This window comes from Falco biarmicus, chromosome 12 (assembly GCF_023638135.1).
Source record: "Falco biarmicus isolate bFalBia1 chromosome 12, bFalBia1.pri, whole genome shotgun sequence".
NCBI classification, from domain to species: domain Eukaryota; kingdom Metazoa; phylum Chordata; class Aves; order Falconiformes; family Falconidae; genus Falco; species Falco biarmicus.
The window spans coordinates 21,793,342-21,808,082 of NC_079299.1; the positions used below are offsets into that span (position 1 = coordinate 21,793,342).

General features: G+C 40.0%; 1 protein-coding gene across 8 annotated transcripts in view; it reads right to left on the minus strand.

Annotated features, from left to right (window-relative positions):
* LTBP1 (latent transforming growth factor beta binding protein 1) overlaps positions 1-14,741 on the minus strand; it is a 216,750-nt gene that overhangs the window by 27,716 nt on the left and 174,293 nt on the right. For all 8 annotated transcript variants that reach the window (XM_056356801.1, XM_056356797.1, XM_056356798.1 and 5 more), the window contains 3 exons: positions 13,563-13,688; positions 6,485-6,610; positions 4,196-4,339 (listed from right to left, as the gene is read on the minus strand). In XM_056356801.1, the coding sequence (XP_056212776.1) occupies positions 4,196-4,339; positions 6,485-6,610; positions 13,563-13,688 (396 nt within the window). The remainder of the gene's footprint in view (positions 1-4,195; positions 4,340-6,484; positions 6,611-13,562; positions 13,689-14,741) is intronic.

Consider the following 14,741-nt stretch of genomic DNA (forward strand, 5'->3'; position numbering starts at 1 on the left):
AACACATGGAATGGATGGGATCTTAAATGCTAGAACTGTGTACCAATGCCTGTTACTCACAGGTGGAATCAGTAAGGTGGTTGCTACAGTGAAAAATCATCACTTCCAAAACCTCAGCAAAGACTCTGGTAACTGAGCAAACAGCTTGAGTAACACACACTTTCAGAACCTGATTTTCAAAAGGACAGTAAAACCAGATCGGTATGTGCCTATCGTCAGAGCGTACTTGTTTAGATTTCCCAGTTGGCTCCACATGCGGCAAGCTACACCACCTGACGTGTGTGTGTGTGCAGTGTATATGCATATACATGCATATGTACAAATCAGGGATTAGTGCAAGTGATGCACCTTTAAAAATGGTATCTAAGACAATGTTCATAGATGACTGAAATTCAGATCATTATTTACCATTACGGTGCACACCGCCATAAAAACCCCCCAAACAAATATGAAGAGTTTCCTTTAAAGTCTTAACATTTAGAAAGCCCTTAAAGTTTAGGAAATTTAGAAATTATACTTGGGCACCAAATTTTTAGTCTTGAGGAAGCTTTTTGGATAAGATTTACAAACTGTTACTTGGCAGCCTCAAATTTTTGGTGCTGGTGGTTGGTTAGATGCAGGGGGGCACTGATTTTGTTTTAATACAAATCAGTCTAGGAGGTACTCATGGCTAGATACCAAGCCTGTGATTTTTACTTATAAAGCCTAGTAAAGACTGTTCAATATCTTGCTGTAAATAACTGGTCACATTTCATGTATCCAGGAGAAAGCAATATCTAAATTAGCTGTAGGTAGCTCAGTGGGCCCTGGCACCTTAGCAGAATTCTCTCACTGGGATTCTTTGCAGTGGCGGAGCTGTAACCCAAACTTGTGAGCTCACTGACCTTTGTATATGTAAGCCAGATTCCTGCTTATATGCTTCTGTTTACACCCACACTTTTGTTTGCAGTTCTCATTTTAAATCATACCAATTATAATCCTCAAATATATACTATGCTTTATAGCTTCTGGATTCAACGTGATTAGGTACATTCATAATGTATTAGTAATTTAGATGCATACTAGAACATGCATTTTTTCTTATGTAGAAACAAATAAACCCATGTTAATATGGATAATTAATCAAATGTCATTCAGCTTGATACTTGCTAGGAATTCATCATAACTGGCTTTATATATCTTGTTAAAAGAATACATGAGAGGACTTTAACCCAAACCAGGCATTTTCTTTTCTCTCTTAGGTACGAAGATGTATAACAGCAAAGTTTCATCTAATACAAAAGAGAGTTCTTTCCTCCTTTATCTTTTCTTCCTCTGGAAGCATTTACTACATTTTTTTAATGGCAGGGCAGAGAGGAGGGGAGTAAGACAATCTAACCTTACACAATTTTTTGTTTGTTTGTTTGTTACTGGAACATGACAAGGTGGGCTAGCATTCCTGACACACACACTGAGGACTGATGCAGGACACAGCTAACAACAGATTTCACTTGGTGAAAATTCATCTAAATGGAAGGAAGTCTTGAGATCCCTAATGGCAAGTAAAGTGTAAACACACAGCATTCCACAAAGCTAACAGCCTTTAACCATATGCAAAAGAGTTCCCAAATGAAAGTAACATTTAAACAATTTTCACCTATTCACACTTGATATGAGGTGTATAAGCATTTCTTTTTGCACAAAAGTACAAAATGAGAAATAAGCAAAAGCTGAGTAAACCACACTGAGCTATAGATATCTGCAACAGGCTAATGCTGATTGAATTCTTCCTGTCTGAAAACAGGCATGATACAAGCTCATGCTGACAGACGATGTCCACATGCACCAGGGGAGCTCTCAAAGCACTGCACCTGACTTGAGTATGTGTGGTTGATTCCATGGTTCTTTGTGGGGAGATAGCATGCTATTCCTATATGATCATGCTGTAGCTGGTCTCAGGGGAGGCTGAAGTACTCATCGTTGGGCAAACCAACATAGCTGTTATTTGCTCATCCTGCACCAAGCACGTGGCTCTTATGTCACTTACAAATGGGGAGGAAAGGACTGATTTTCCCCCCCCCCTTCAGTTGACAGCTGTGCAAGGGCTACCCATTGGTTCCCAGAACAAAATAGGAACAAGCAAAGTCAGCAGATGCAGAAGAATGAAATGTGTACTGTCATCTCCTGAAATGTCAAATCCAGTGGTACATGGGGCAGTGTCACCATTGACTAGTCAGTCTCTGAGGTCCTGAGAAACAGAAGCCAACTGGTAAGAGAAAAAAACACCCAGCAAGGCTGCAGGATGTACAGGAAAGCAAGAATTCTTTTTAATAAGAACTAACAACAGTGCTTTCCTCCTTTTACTGTGGAAGAAAAGTAAGAGAGTAAGTAGTGATATCTCTGTTTCTAGTACTGCCACTTTTCCTTATTCTAGTTCAAGAGCATATGGTGTAAAGTACATCTCACTGGGTCCTAATTTGCACATCTTCTGGTCTCCTATGTGAGATCTTCCTCCTCGATGACCTAACCAGAGAAGATTAAAGCACATATTTTGTTAGAGCCTGATGAAGGCTGGAGGGAAAGGAAGAACGGCTTTTTTCCAAACTGATCACAGTAAAGCTATGTCCACTGGTGACAACAAAATGGAGTTAGTACTGACAGTAGAGTATTAATCTGTTGGCAGTACAATCTGTCACTGGGTTTTTCATCCCTTCCCTCCCCACAGTAACATTTGGGTATGTCCTTGAATGCTCCTTGGACTTGACTTGTTTTTACAGGGGCCCAGGTCCTCTGCTCATTTTTCTTTAGCTCTGGTTTTGTTTTGACAAGTAGCTGAATTCCCAAGTACCAAATTCTCCTCACAGTACCAAAATGAAGATGGTATTTGCATCTCCTGCAAATCTTGGTAATATAAACACTCTTCTTCCATAAATTCATGGAAGAATTTTAAAGGCTACTACTGCAGTTATCAGCAGGTATTTAAGCTAATCTGCTTCATGGTGGAAAGGTACTGCAGTATTTTCCCTTGCAAACAGGAATGAAGGCCGTACCACTGGGCATTGCTCTGCTGCTTCAGCCATCTTACTTTTTTTCATTCCTCCTTCATGAAACTAGCTCCTGTAAGCCTGAATCTTTCTCACAACATTTTGCAAATGTTTGTCAAACAGCTGTTAGTGATATTTCACAGGTGACTTCTTGAGTGCTGCTGAGTGCTACATTCAGTGATAAAAATACTTGTTGCAATTAGGTCACAGATACTTCAACCTTGTTTACAAGTCTGAAAGACTGTGAGTGATAGGAGAAAATAGCCACAGCCTTGTAAGCTGCAGAGTCTGCACCCTGGCTCCAGAACCAGTTATTCTAAAACTTTCCAGAAGCTAGACCAACCTGCAGTGTAAGAGCAAAATACAAATACCAAGATTCGCATTTTGGAGGGGGAAAAATGCCATGCAAGTGAATTCCTTCATTTATTGTACTCTGTTGCTCCTTATTGTGGGCCTGTTCCTTTCTCCAAACTGGATCAGTGTAGAAATGTGAGGGCAACTTTAAGAGTTCGAAACTATGTTTTAATGAGTGTATTTCCAATAGTATTTGCAACACCCAAAACCAAAAGCCCACAAATCCAGTACAACGGACTACTAGGAAAAACAGGACAAAAGACAAAGTAAACCAATCAAGAGCACTCAAAAAGGCACTCCAAGAGACCAACAACAATTCAGTGTTTTGGTTTTTTGCTTTCCCAGCTACCTTTTCTGAGGACTTATGTTAGGACTAGAAAATGCTATGAGGACACTGCTATATACAAGTATTTTTTTAAGCATATGCTTCCTTAAACATTACCCAAGTGTACTAGTGGATATTTGCAAAAAGTAAAATCACTCAGGCCATAGATTTGATTCGATATCACATTTCACTGTTAACAGTACAGCAAATGAGACTGTTTACTCTTAACAGCTGTAATTGTTCATTATTATTACCAAGCCTGTTGATGTATAAAATTTAGAAGGTGTTTCTGCTGTATTTTCTCTGCTGATGATTCACTGATAACATTCCATCCTAGAAACACCTCTTCTCATCCACGTACGGTCAAGACAAAGTTTGATATTTTTCTGTTGTAGTTAAATCGACACTGGCATTTAAACCAAGATTACCGTTCCACTGGTTACATATGCAGTGGAAATAGTGCCAAGCATGCAAAAATCTGCTGGCGTTTTACCTGGTGAGGCACGGAAGCGACACTGTCCGGTCATCGGATCATACTCCTGGTTTTCATCAGAGCACAGGCACAGGAAAGACCCATCGACATTTTCACAGAGGGCTTCGCCACATACTCCACTCAGCATTTCACATTCATTCACATCTGGGGAAAAAATCCCAAACATAAATCAATTCAGACCCATTACTGACAGTTTGTTCTTTTATCTGCTGTATCTGTGCCAATATTGTCTGCCAGATTACAGATGTGATCTCTGGGGAAGGATTAAAAACTCACTAATACCTAAGTGGATTCATAAACAAGTAGTCAGTCTTTTGAAATAAAGGCCCCTGAAAGCTACAGTACAGTTTATAGACTATTGGTGCTGATTAGGTGCTGCTTGCAGAGCAGAACACTGGGCTTTCCTTTTTTGTTGGTTTTTTTTTTCCAGGTTTTTTTTGGTTTCTTGCTCATTTTTAAATACTTGCTTTTCTTTGTACCCTACCCTTATGTTGGGATTAAGATTCAGACTAAATTCATTTGTTTTCTTATCTTTATTATCAAACTTCCACTGAACTTATGGAGCAAAATGAGTAGGTTATGGTGCGATTCAGACTGTACTATGAAAAGAGAATTCCCTTTTCTCCTCAAAATCCCATTTTCGGCTGCTCTGGAACCGACAAGAATTATCCCCAGGTCACCGAGGGAACCCCTGCTGAACACTGCAGACCACCTCCCAAAAAACCCCACGTATTTTTAGCACGGATTCTATATACTTGCTAACTAGTCTATCCTGAACGTTGTCTGCTGTTCAAACAAGGGTTACCAAATACTGTCAGGATCATTTAACTTCACTCTCTTTTCAGTTGCTAAAGTTTACATTTGAAAATCTATTTTGTCTACTGATGACAGAATTTGAAAATTATAATTTATGTAATGCAATTCAGACATTTCTGTAACTGTTGCCTAAAGTACAACTTGTGAGGCAATGATTTATCCTTTTTTCCTCTTATCCAACAAGAATGAAAATCTAGTCATATGAATGAAAGTGCATTTTTGCGTAGTTTTATATAAATATGCATTTTAACTTATTGTTTGCTCAGCACTTTTAGGTTTTTCTTTGTGGTTTTTTTTCTCGATTCCTGTCATAAGGAATAAGCCTTTTTTGTGGGGATGTTGCCTGGCCAGGAACTAAACAAACTTACCTTTTCCTAAAATTGTTTTGGTAGATAACTGGCATCAAGATTTTAAAGATTATTTTATATTATACAGTGATTACAAGAAAAAAATCTAAGGTATTATTTTATGGTGCAGAATCACTTCACTGGCAACTCAAAATTAAATTTGGTTTCACACCAGCTTTTTGCTTTCTGTCTTTTTTGTTTCTTTCTGTGCTTCAATTGTTTCCATTCTTGAAAAGTCACTGTATGCAAAAACACACATTGGTATGTTGCAAACTAAGTGCCAAACAGCATAAAGAATTTTGTAATAAAACTATTTAATATATTAGAAAACACTTCTGTAAAACTTCTACCTCCTCCTCTCTGTTTGTTATTCTGTTCAGGTCTCTGTTTGTGGTAAATGTGTTTCGTCCTGAGTCTGGCTTAAGAAATTGCGTAATGAATACCTTTCCTTGATCTGGTATTAATTTTATATTAGAAACTTGTGCTGCCTCAGATGGTTCTCAGGTCCAATCATCACTATTAACAACAGATCTGGAAACCTATTACTCACAAGAGAAATGTGCAGTGTTTACATATCTACAAAAATCTCACATCTTTTCATGGTGATAGGTGTCTTTCCTGGAGCTCGAAGCCAATGTTAAAATCAGTTCAACTCTGCTGTGCCTAGGGAGGTGTGCCATCTAATTCAGACTGGCTGTACCACATGCCAGACGTTATTTCCTGTAGGGGGTAGCACAGAGTTCTGGTTATTCAGCTAAGAGACTAAACAGATGTTGCATTTAAATAGGCTAAAGTATTAAATTCAATCTATTACAATTTATATTAGTGAATAGTCCTGACGTGCAGAAATAGTGGGTTTTCTTTTTTTTAAGAGATAAAATGAGTGGCTCAGCTTATTTGCTGTTGGTTTCCATTCAACCTTAATAACAGGTTCTCATTAAACAGATATGCAATTATGTTTCCATCTGGCACAAAGTTCAGTGAGTAAAGCACAGCTCAACCTTATTTTACTAGTAAATGGTACAACTTTTACAAAAAATGATGGAAAACAAAAACGTTCTTGTGAAGAAATGCATTTTGCTCACTAGGACCTTGCAGGAATGACTACTTGCACATAAGAACTCACCTGTACACCCTTGCCCATCCTGAGTGTCCTGATACCCTTGGTAACAGAGGCAGCGGTAGGAGCCATCCATATTTTCACAGAACCCGTGACTGCCACATATTGTGCCGTTTGCACATTCATCAACATCTGTAAGGAAGAATTTTAACATCAGAGAGGCCATGTGACAGTCAAAGGCAGACATTCATGAAGAGTGCAGAAAAACAACAGATGGACCGTTTTTGCCAACAGATGCAGTGATGCCCCTCTATACATTGGGAAGGAAAACACAAAGGACAAGACAAAAATTTAATGTAAGCAGATGTATGATTTAAGAAATTGTTTCAGTGTTAACTTTGTAGGAAATATCTTATGTCAGACAACAGTTTTGGTCAACTGTCTCCTATATTTTCCACCAAACCTGCCAATCATGGCGTGATGTGACATACCACAGAGTAAGACATAGTTTAAATATGACCATCTCTTTGACTTACAGATTCTTCCAGTGTAGCATTTACAGTTAACGACGTGTGCAACAGAACCCATTGTGCCTACAAGAAGAGTTCAAGGGTTGGGTTGCAACCACTGCGCGGAAGTGCTGCACAGATCTCATTCTGGCTCTCAGCACAGAAGAAAATTTCAAGGTGTATGTGTACGTGGTAAGTATCTGTGAACTGAGCCTTCTGGCTTTAATCCTGTAAGTTTACAGTTATGAATAATCTTACTCAGGTAGGTGAAGTAATTACGTCTGCATTCTGTGCTGGCCCTTCCATTTGTAGTTCCCTGTTGTGGTTTGCTGGCTTTACACAAGAGTCACTTGCATGAGTAAGTCTGTTCCTTGACTCAGCTGCCCATTAAACTATAGCGAAGCAGAGCTGCTTGTGGCAGAACGTGGCTTATTTTTGTAAGCATATTACAAGTGCTAGGAATGTATTATTTTTATCTGCACTCGAAGAAAGACCTAAACCCAAGGCCCTGACCATCTGTGGTCATTAAAGTTGTCATGGTGTGTTTTTCAAAAGGAAAAACATTAACTGAAACTGGGAACCTGCCAGCACACTAGGATTAGTACCTTCTGCCTTCTGAATTCCCCTGCAGTTTGAAGCAGAGAAATTATTGCTATATTTCATTCCTAGAAACCATTATGACTGTAAGGCTGCTGTCTGCTCGGAATTACCTTCTGCACTGTGCCTTGGGGGTAATTACATTTTAAATGATGAATAAAGTGATTCACTTTTGATTTGTCGGGGTACTATTGTTAGTTGTGCACATTAGAGTAGACCTTCATGTGATGGAGCCACCTCCAGTGCGAGCCTTAGGCACTCTCTGAACTAAAGAGCTGGTGGGACTGAACCCTGCATCGCCGCAGAGGGCTGCGTTGTGTCTTTCTGGAAGGAGAGATTAGGGCTCAAACATAGTCCTGTCTGCTCCTCCAGCTCTTCACAGCTGTGTCAAACAAAGGCCTAGAAAAGTCAACAAAGAAGCACCTCATTTTTCTCCTGACAGTGCCCACCGAGCAAGGACATTTTTACTTTTAATTCTCAGTCTTCGAACCACATGGTCACAGCTCCCCAGGCCATCCAAATTTGAGCAGCACGTCATCACCGTCCACACACGTTACCTGTTGTGCTGCCCTCTTGCTCCCCAAGCGCTCAAATTCATTCACACGTGCTTCCATCTGCCTCAGGGAGCAGCTTTTTGGGGTCTTGAAAACCAGCTTTTCCTATGTACCATGGCTGGGGTTTGAACAGGTTTAGAATGGCATATAGTTTTTTTTTAAGGCCAGAAGAGACTACCCACAACCTCTAAAATAGGTTAAAAAACTGTTTCAGGCAATTTCTGTACCAATAGAGTAAACTCTGGAATTTTAACATCTTTTTCAGAAAGGCATCTAATTTCACTTTAGGATGTTTAAGTGATGGAAAATACACCTCTCCTACTGAACTGATCCACTGGTTAACAACATTCAGCTAAAACACAAAATTCATGCAAAACCTGTATGTGCTACATAGACCAAAATCTAGGGGACCTATAAAAAAGGTACTTGCAGATGGAACAGGCAGAGTAATTTATTTAGTTTGATGGTTTTGTAAATAAAGGTTTTGATGGTCTTTATATCTTGATTTATTAAACAACAGTGGAAAAATATTGAAGGAATTTATCTTAGTAAGGGTTGTTTGTATTTGGCAAATAATACAGTAGCCAGTATGCTTATTCTCAAGGAACTGAATATGAAAATTTGGGTGGTTTCTCCATACTGAACTTACCAAAGTCTAGCACAAAACCTCTCTAGTAGAATTAATTTAGCAACAAGAATAAGCAACGTATCTGTATTAAAGACCTTGTCAAAGGTCAGGTATTACCTTTGATACCCTTTCCTTTTCCAGTCACCATGACAGAATTCTAAAATGATGCAGTCACTGGGACGGACTCCACAGATGATGGAGTCACTGGGAGAAAGAAGATACAGATTCTTTATAGTTGTGTTTTTCTGGTCCCTCCCTCTTGCTGCTGTTCACTGTACCTGCATAACGTATCCAATTTTAATATTTAGCCTCATGAGGTCAGTTGCACATACCTGGTCAAAAGATCTGAATATCTCTTATTCAGAAAACCCTGCTAAGAAAAGTTAAGAAGAGGAATTCAAAATGAGTAAACAATGGTGGACTGACAGCCAGGAATTTAAGACAACAGACAATAATGCAGTGTTTGTATTTCCAGTGACCAACTGTAGTTTAGTAACAAAGATTCCTGAGCCACAGGACAGTTACCCTGTTATAAGCCTAGACAGGAGAAACGACAACTGGGAATTTTAGAATTACCTAAATTACAGTGTTTCTCTTACTTAATGGCTAAATGTTAAATGAAGCAGGTAGGGGAATGGATCATGCAGCTGCTTCTCCAAAGGTAAACTAAGGTCATTGACTAAAAAGCTGCAGAAACAAAACCTGTGATTGTAGCAAGCGTCCTAATTTAGTATATAATATAGCCACAGAAGACTGTTCCGTTTTTAAAAAGTACACAGTCTGAACATGACTGGATCTTTCAGTGTATGGGAAATTACAGAGAAAGTCCAAGCTCCAAATATTTTTCCTTGTCTAGACAGCTCACTCAAAGGACTCCTGTTTTACAGCCGGAAAGGGCATTTGTTTCTTTAATCACCCTGTAAAGCATGAGGCTTGTAATCGGCAGTTCTCTTGCTATATGGAGACAAAGCCAGGGGAAAAACTAAACGGGAAACTAATATATCCTATGTCTATACAGTGACTAAAGCAGTTCTCTGTAATTACAGCCTGGTTTAGAATCCATGACTCAGTGCTGCCTGCTTTAATCAAAACTCCTTTGATCTAACGTCACCGGGACCTGAAGAAAGGCAGGACACGTGCGCGCTCAGGTGTGCTCCTGTGCAGCTCGGTGCCGCGTTCCTGTTTGCTGCCAGCCTGAGCAAGGTGAAGGCATGCTTAACCTGGGTGCGCTGGTGAAATCTCACTGACATCCACTACATGGCAAAGTGTCTGGAAGAGGAACTGTTTCCTAGGACAGTTCTGTACTTAGAGGAACAGAGCCTGGACTCTGAGACTTCCTGGGCTGCCCGGAACAGCCGTACATAAAAATCCCTGTCATGAGAAAATTAGAAAAAGTGAATATTTGAATAAAGACTTTGGCCGTCTAGAGGCAATAATGCTGGATGGTCATTCCAATATTGCAATGATGCGGGCAAGAGGTTCTTGTTTCTCCCTCTGCATTCTTACTTCTCTAGCCAGCATCCAGATAAGAAGTAGTTGGTGCCCTAAAACGTCTCTCGGCAAACGTGAGAAGGCTGCTGAAGCCTGTGGCCCCTCATTGTGAAACAAGAGGGTGGCTCACGGGCACGCTCTGGAGATGCACACCTGAATTTGTTTGGCCGAAGCCTGAGCTCTGTTGCTCCAGTATTTAACCAGAGATTTGGTGAAGCTGTCGAGTTGTCTACTGCATAAAACTTACTCCACGTAACAGCTACCACTCTGCCCCAGAAGGAGCCCTAGATTCACCACACCCTTCCTTTTCCTGGAGCAGACTTGCCCTCCCTATATACAGGCAGAACTGTGGTTGTGCTGTGCTGTAGCTGCACGCCAGAAGGCTGGGACGGTGACCTACTCGGTGGACGAGGAAAGGAGAGCAGGGTGCAAGGCAGGAGGTGAGGGGGAAGGAGGAAGCAGAGGTCGGGGAGCTCTGGTGGGGTGTCTGATTTTTCTGGAGTGCCTGTTGAGGCAGGCAGTGAAGCTCAGGGCTTGGACCAGAGAGAGGGGAAAGCGAGGGAGCCACTGAGAGACATACGGGATTAGACATGGAGACAGGAGAGGCGCTTGGGGCAGGGTATTGACTTAAGCATCAGAGAACCTCAAACTTGAGCTTTTGTCAGCACAGTTGGCTAGCAGCCAACTGGGTAAAATACTGCCTTTACAGGAACCCCAGAGAGCTTGACAGGGAGCTAGGGAGCGCTCCGAGAGCCTCCTGTTCAGGGAGCCTGGCACAGCCGGATTGCTGAGCCTGGGGCCAGGCAGCAGTGGAATGTCACCGCTACAACAAAAGTTTGTCTGCGTCTTGGAAGAAGACACAGTCTCCACAGCTGTTCAGTTTACTTTGGCCAATGGCCATGAAAACTCCATACCAGAACTGAACCACATGGGGTTCTTAAACGTTTTATGTTGTTGTTGTTTCTGACTTTTCAAAAAATGAGTCAAACTCGTACAAAACCAGTCTGGAGATACGGAAAATCTGCTCCCCAGGTACACAGAGGTGTGCGAATCCAGCAAAATTTTCTCAGGTTCTTTCTCTGATGGTATAAACAGTTCTTCTCACTCACTTAACTAGAAGTAAATTCAGAGAGGTACCTAGTGTAAAGAACAGTAGCTCCTGTGGCTGGAAGCCACATCCTTTCTCAGTACCTGGAATGTCACGGTTCCTTTTATTTCTGATCCTTTTGTTTTGTCTTGCCTTCTGTCGCGGTCACTGCACCCTTCAAATGAGTTTTTTCAACTCCAGAATTGTTTTTATTAAAATGGCAGAATGGAGAAACTAACCCTGGTAGAAAAGGAGTGCTGCTGCTTCAGAAGACTAGAAGTAGCCTTGCTTCGCCAAGTTATTAAAATACTTTTCCAACTGCTGAATATAAAGTCTGATCTGTATTCCATACACACCACCAATTACTTGTGAAGCACGCTCAACTGGTTTTGTACTTGTTGTTTTATTCTTCATTAAAAAGTTCCAAAACTACTCACAATCCTGGAAATAAGATCTTGTGATTTCATCTTTTTCTATTTAGTAAAAGTTTAGCTTTTTTGTTCTAATGGAGTTTAACTTCGTACTACTTCATCATATGCGATGGTAACCCTTCCCTGGGAACTGTGCTGCTTTATTAACTGTCAGAGATCCAGACAGAGGGGCTCATTGTTTCTGGTGCATGCCCTGCCTTAAAACTTAGATGCCACTGACTACTTTTTTTTTTTTTTTTTTTAAGTTGTGTTTCTATTCAGTTCTACCTTTTTTAATTTCTGAGAGTTTGATTTCACAAGGCTAAGTGTTCTTCTAACTTTGGTTTGGAATAAAGTGTTTAGTTTCTACTAAGCGCAGGCTGCATTCTTCTCTGACCGCTTTTTTATTTTTTAGCTATGCTCGACAGTGAGGCAAAACACCTGCTACTACTTGCCTTGCAGAGAAATTGAAGATATTTAACCATATCCTTCTTAAACACTGGGTGAAGTGTATACATGCTGCCAAAAGTGTCCACGAACACGCTTTGGAATTATCCCCACTCCTTGAAATGACAAAATACTGCCTTGTCCATCCATCACTGGAGTTATTCACATTTGCTCTCTCTAGCCTGCTTGACCAGGCTTTTGTCTTGGCAGTAAGAGAATGTTTCTTTCAACTTACGCCATGATTACAAAAGAAAGTAAATGTTTAGAGAGGAAAAAGCACCAAAAATACTGCAGGATTCTTTTTTTTTACTTATCAATAATAATTAAAAGACAAATAGCGTGTTTGATGCCATGTCTAAATATACAGCACTTATTCCCTTACATTAGCATAACAGTATTCTTGCCAGTACTGTATTTCATTTCATTAGCTATTTTATTACTAACTATACAGCAAGGTTATACGCCAGATCAAATAATAATGCTGTAATGCTGCCTTTCCTCTGGTAAAAAAAGTAGGGGGAGTAAATGCAACAGCGAGAGAAGTTTCAATACAAACCCTCCACTGAAGGAAGAAACTTTTCACTAGCCCTACAGTGAACTATGAAGAGCTGGCTCATGAAAGCCAATCACATATGGATTTAGCTAATTACTGTGATTTACTCAATTCCTGCCATTTCAAAACACCTGAGGTTCTATCACAGACAGCATTCTACTACAGTTTCTCACTGGAGTTACTTCTGTTGTATGGATGCTTCATCTGCATCTTTTTTAAAAAACAAAAAGGCTTGACAAGCAAGGTTCTATTGCCTCACAAACAAATGAGAACATTCGGGCAGCTCAAGTTCGCTGCTGATGCACGTAAGAAGCTTTAAATTAAATAATTCTAAATGTTTATGGCAGGAAGGTCTAATCTACTGAAACTTATAAGAAACTTGAGTTCCACATTCATTTTGCATGCATTTTATATGTATTTATTCCTTCTATCCTTGCTATAAGACAGGAATAATTTCCCATCTATGATTAGATTTTAATATTTTTACAGATGTCCACTGGTTTCATCTATCTTAACATAAGAATATCATTCCCTCCTTTGCCATAGATCAGGATTGCTTCTTTTTCACTAATTTATTTTGCTAAATATAAAAAAATAATCCAAAGTTAAGATTGCAAAATTGTTCAAAATCGGGAAAAGTAAAAATGAACTCCATTACATTGCCCATTTTGTACATTTCCCGTTGCATTTTCTTATGATTCAGAGAGCGACAGCGCACTGTGCATTTATGAGAGAAAGAATAAATGGCCCTTACGTGGTAGGTTGCAAAGTTAATAGTGGGTCTGAGGTTTAGACCCAAACTGACTACTTTTGAAACCCAACTAATAACAGCAAATCAATGGGAATGCATTATTGTAACTGGTCTCACCTTCACACGTTCGGCCATTTGCAGACACAGAAAAGCCCCGCTCACATACGCACTGGTAGGAACCGTCCGTGTTTAGACACTCCCCGTGAGGTGAGCAGAGGTCAGATCTCTCACATTCATTGATATCTGAAAACACAGAGACATTAATAGCTTTGCAAATCATCATACCCTTAATATTAAGCCAAAGTTCAATTAGTCTTAAAAGCAGCTTTTATTTCCACCAGCTATGTAAACACAGTTCGTTTTCCAGAGTAACCAAATCTTCTGGGATCATTCTTAAACTCTGTGTAGGCATCAGTATGTTCTGCTGCATCATACTCTCACTGTATCGCTCTCTGCAGTGAGGATGAGCAGATGAGAGTGATTTGTGAGGTATCAGTATAAGCTCTGTACTAGCCAGCATTTCTTCTGTACGAGGGGAATTCTCAGACGGTTCCATCTCACTGCTTTTTGATTACTGCATACTGGTCAGCTTGTACATCTGGCTCCACATGTTACCAGCAGGTCTGGAGTTGCGTTTTTTCCCAGTGGGCTGATTTTAGACAGTTTAATGCCAAACGCTCTTTTTTGCTGATAGGGAATGGGAATGGTCCCAAAAGGTTGCTATATAAGAGTCTGTCATCGCTTTTTTTTGTTTTTAAACTTAGAAAACATTTTTCAAACACTGCCTTTCAAACTTGTGAATCTGAAAACCAAGCATTTCTTCTGATTGGTATCTCATCCTAAGAACAAAACCTGCCATCAGAACTTAAGGACGGCAACCGTTCAGTAAGGTGGTACCACTTTCACATGAATTACCACTCGCATTGTAATTGCACTCTCACATTTTGCTTTACAGAAACCTATTAAGATGTTTTCAGTACCATGCTGAGATCAAACACAAATTTAGAAACAAAACTTACACACGTGGCTCATTCATCCGTCATCACAGATAGCAGAATTTCTTATTCTTAACTGTGTCTTTTGTTCTTGGATTCTGGCCATTGTTACAGCCATACAAAATGCATTAAGGTAGATACTAATTTTGATGGACTACAGAAATTATGATTTCAATACCACCACTTTAAGACCCATCACATCCCTATAGAATTTTCTTTAAATACAAACTGATTCAGTTCTGTGTGTAAACCTTCCCAGTCAGTGTCCTGAAGTCACAGCACATATGCGGAAAGAACAGAG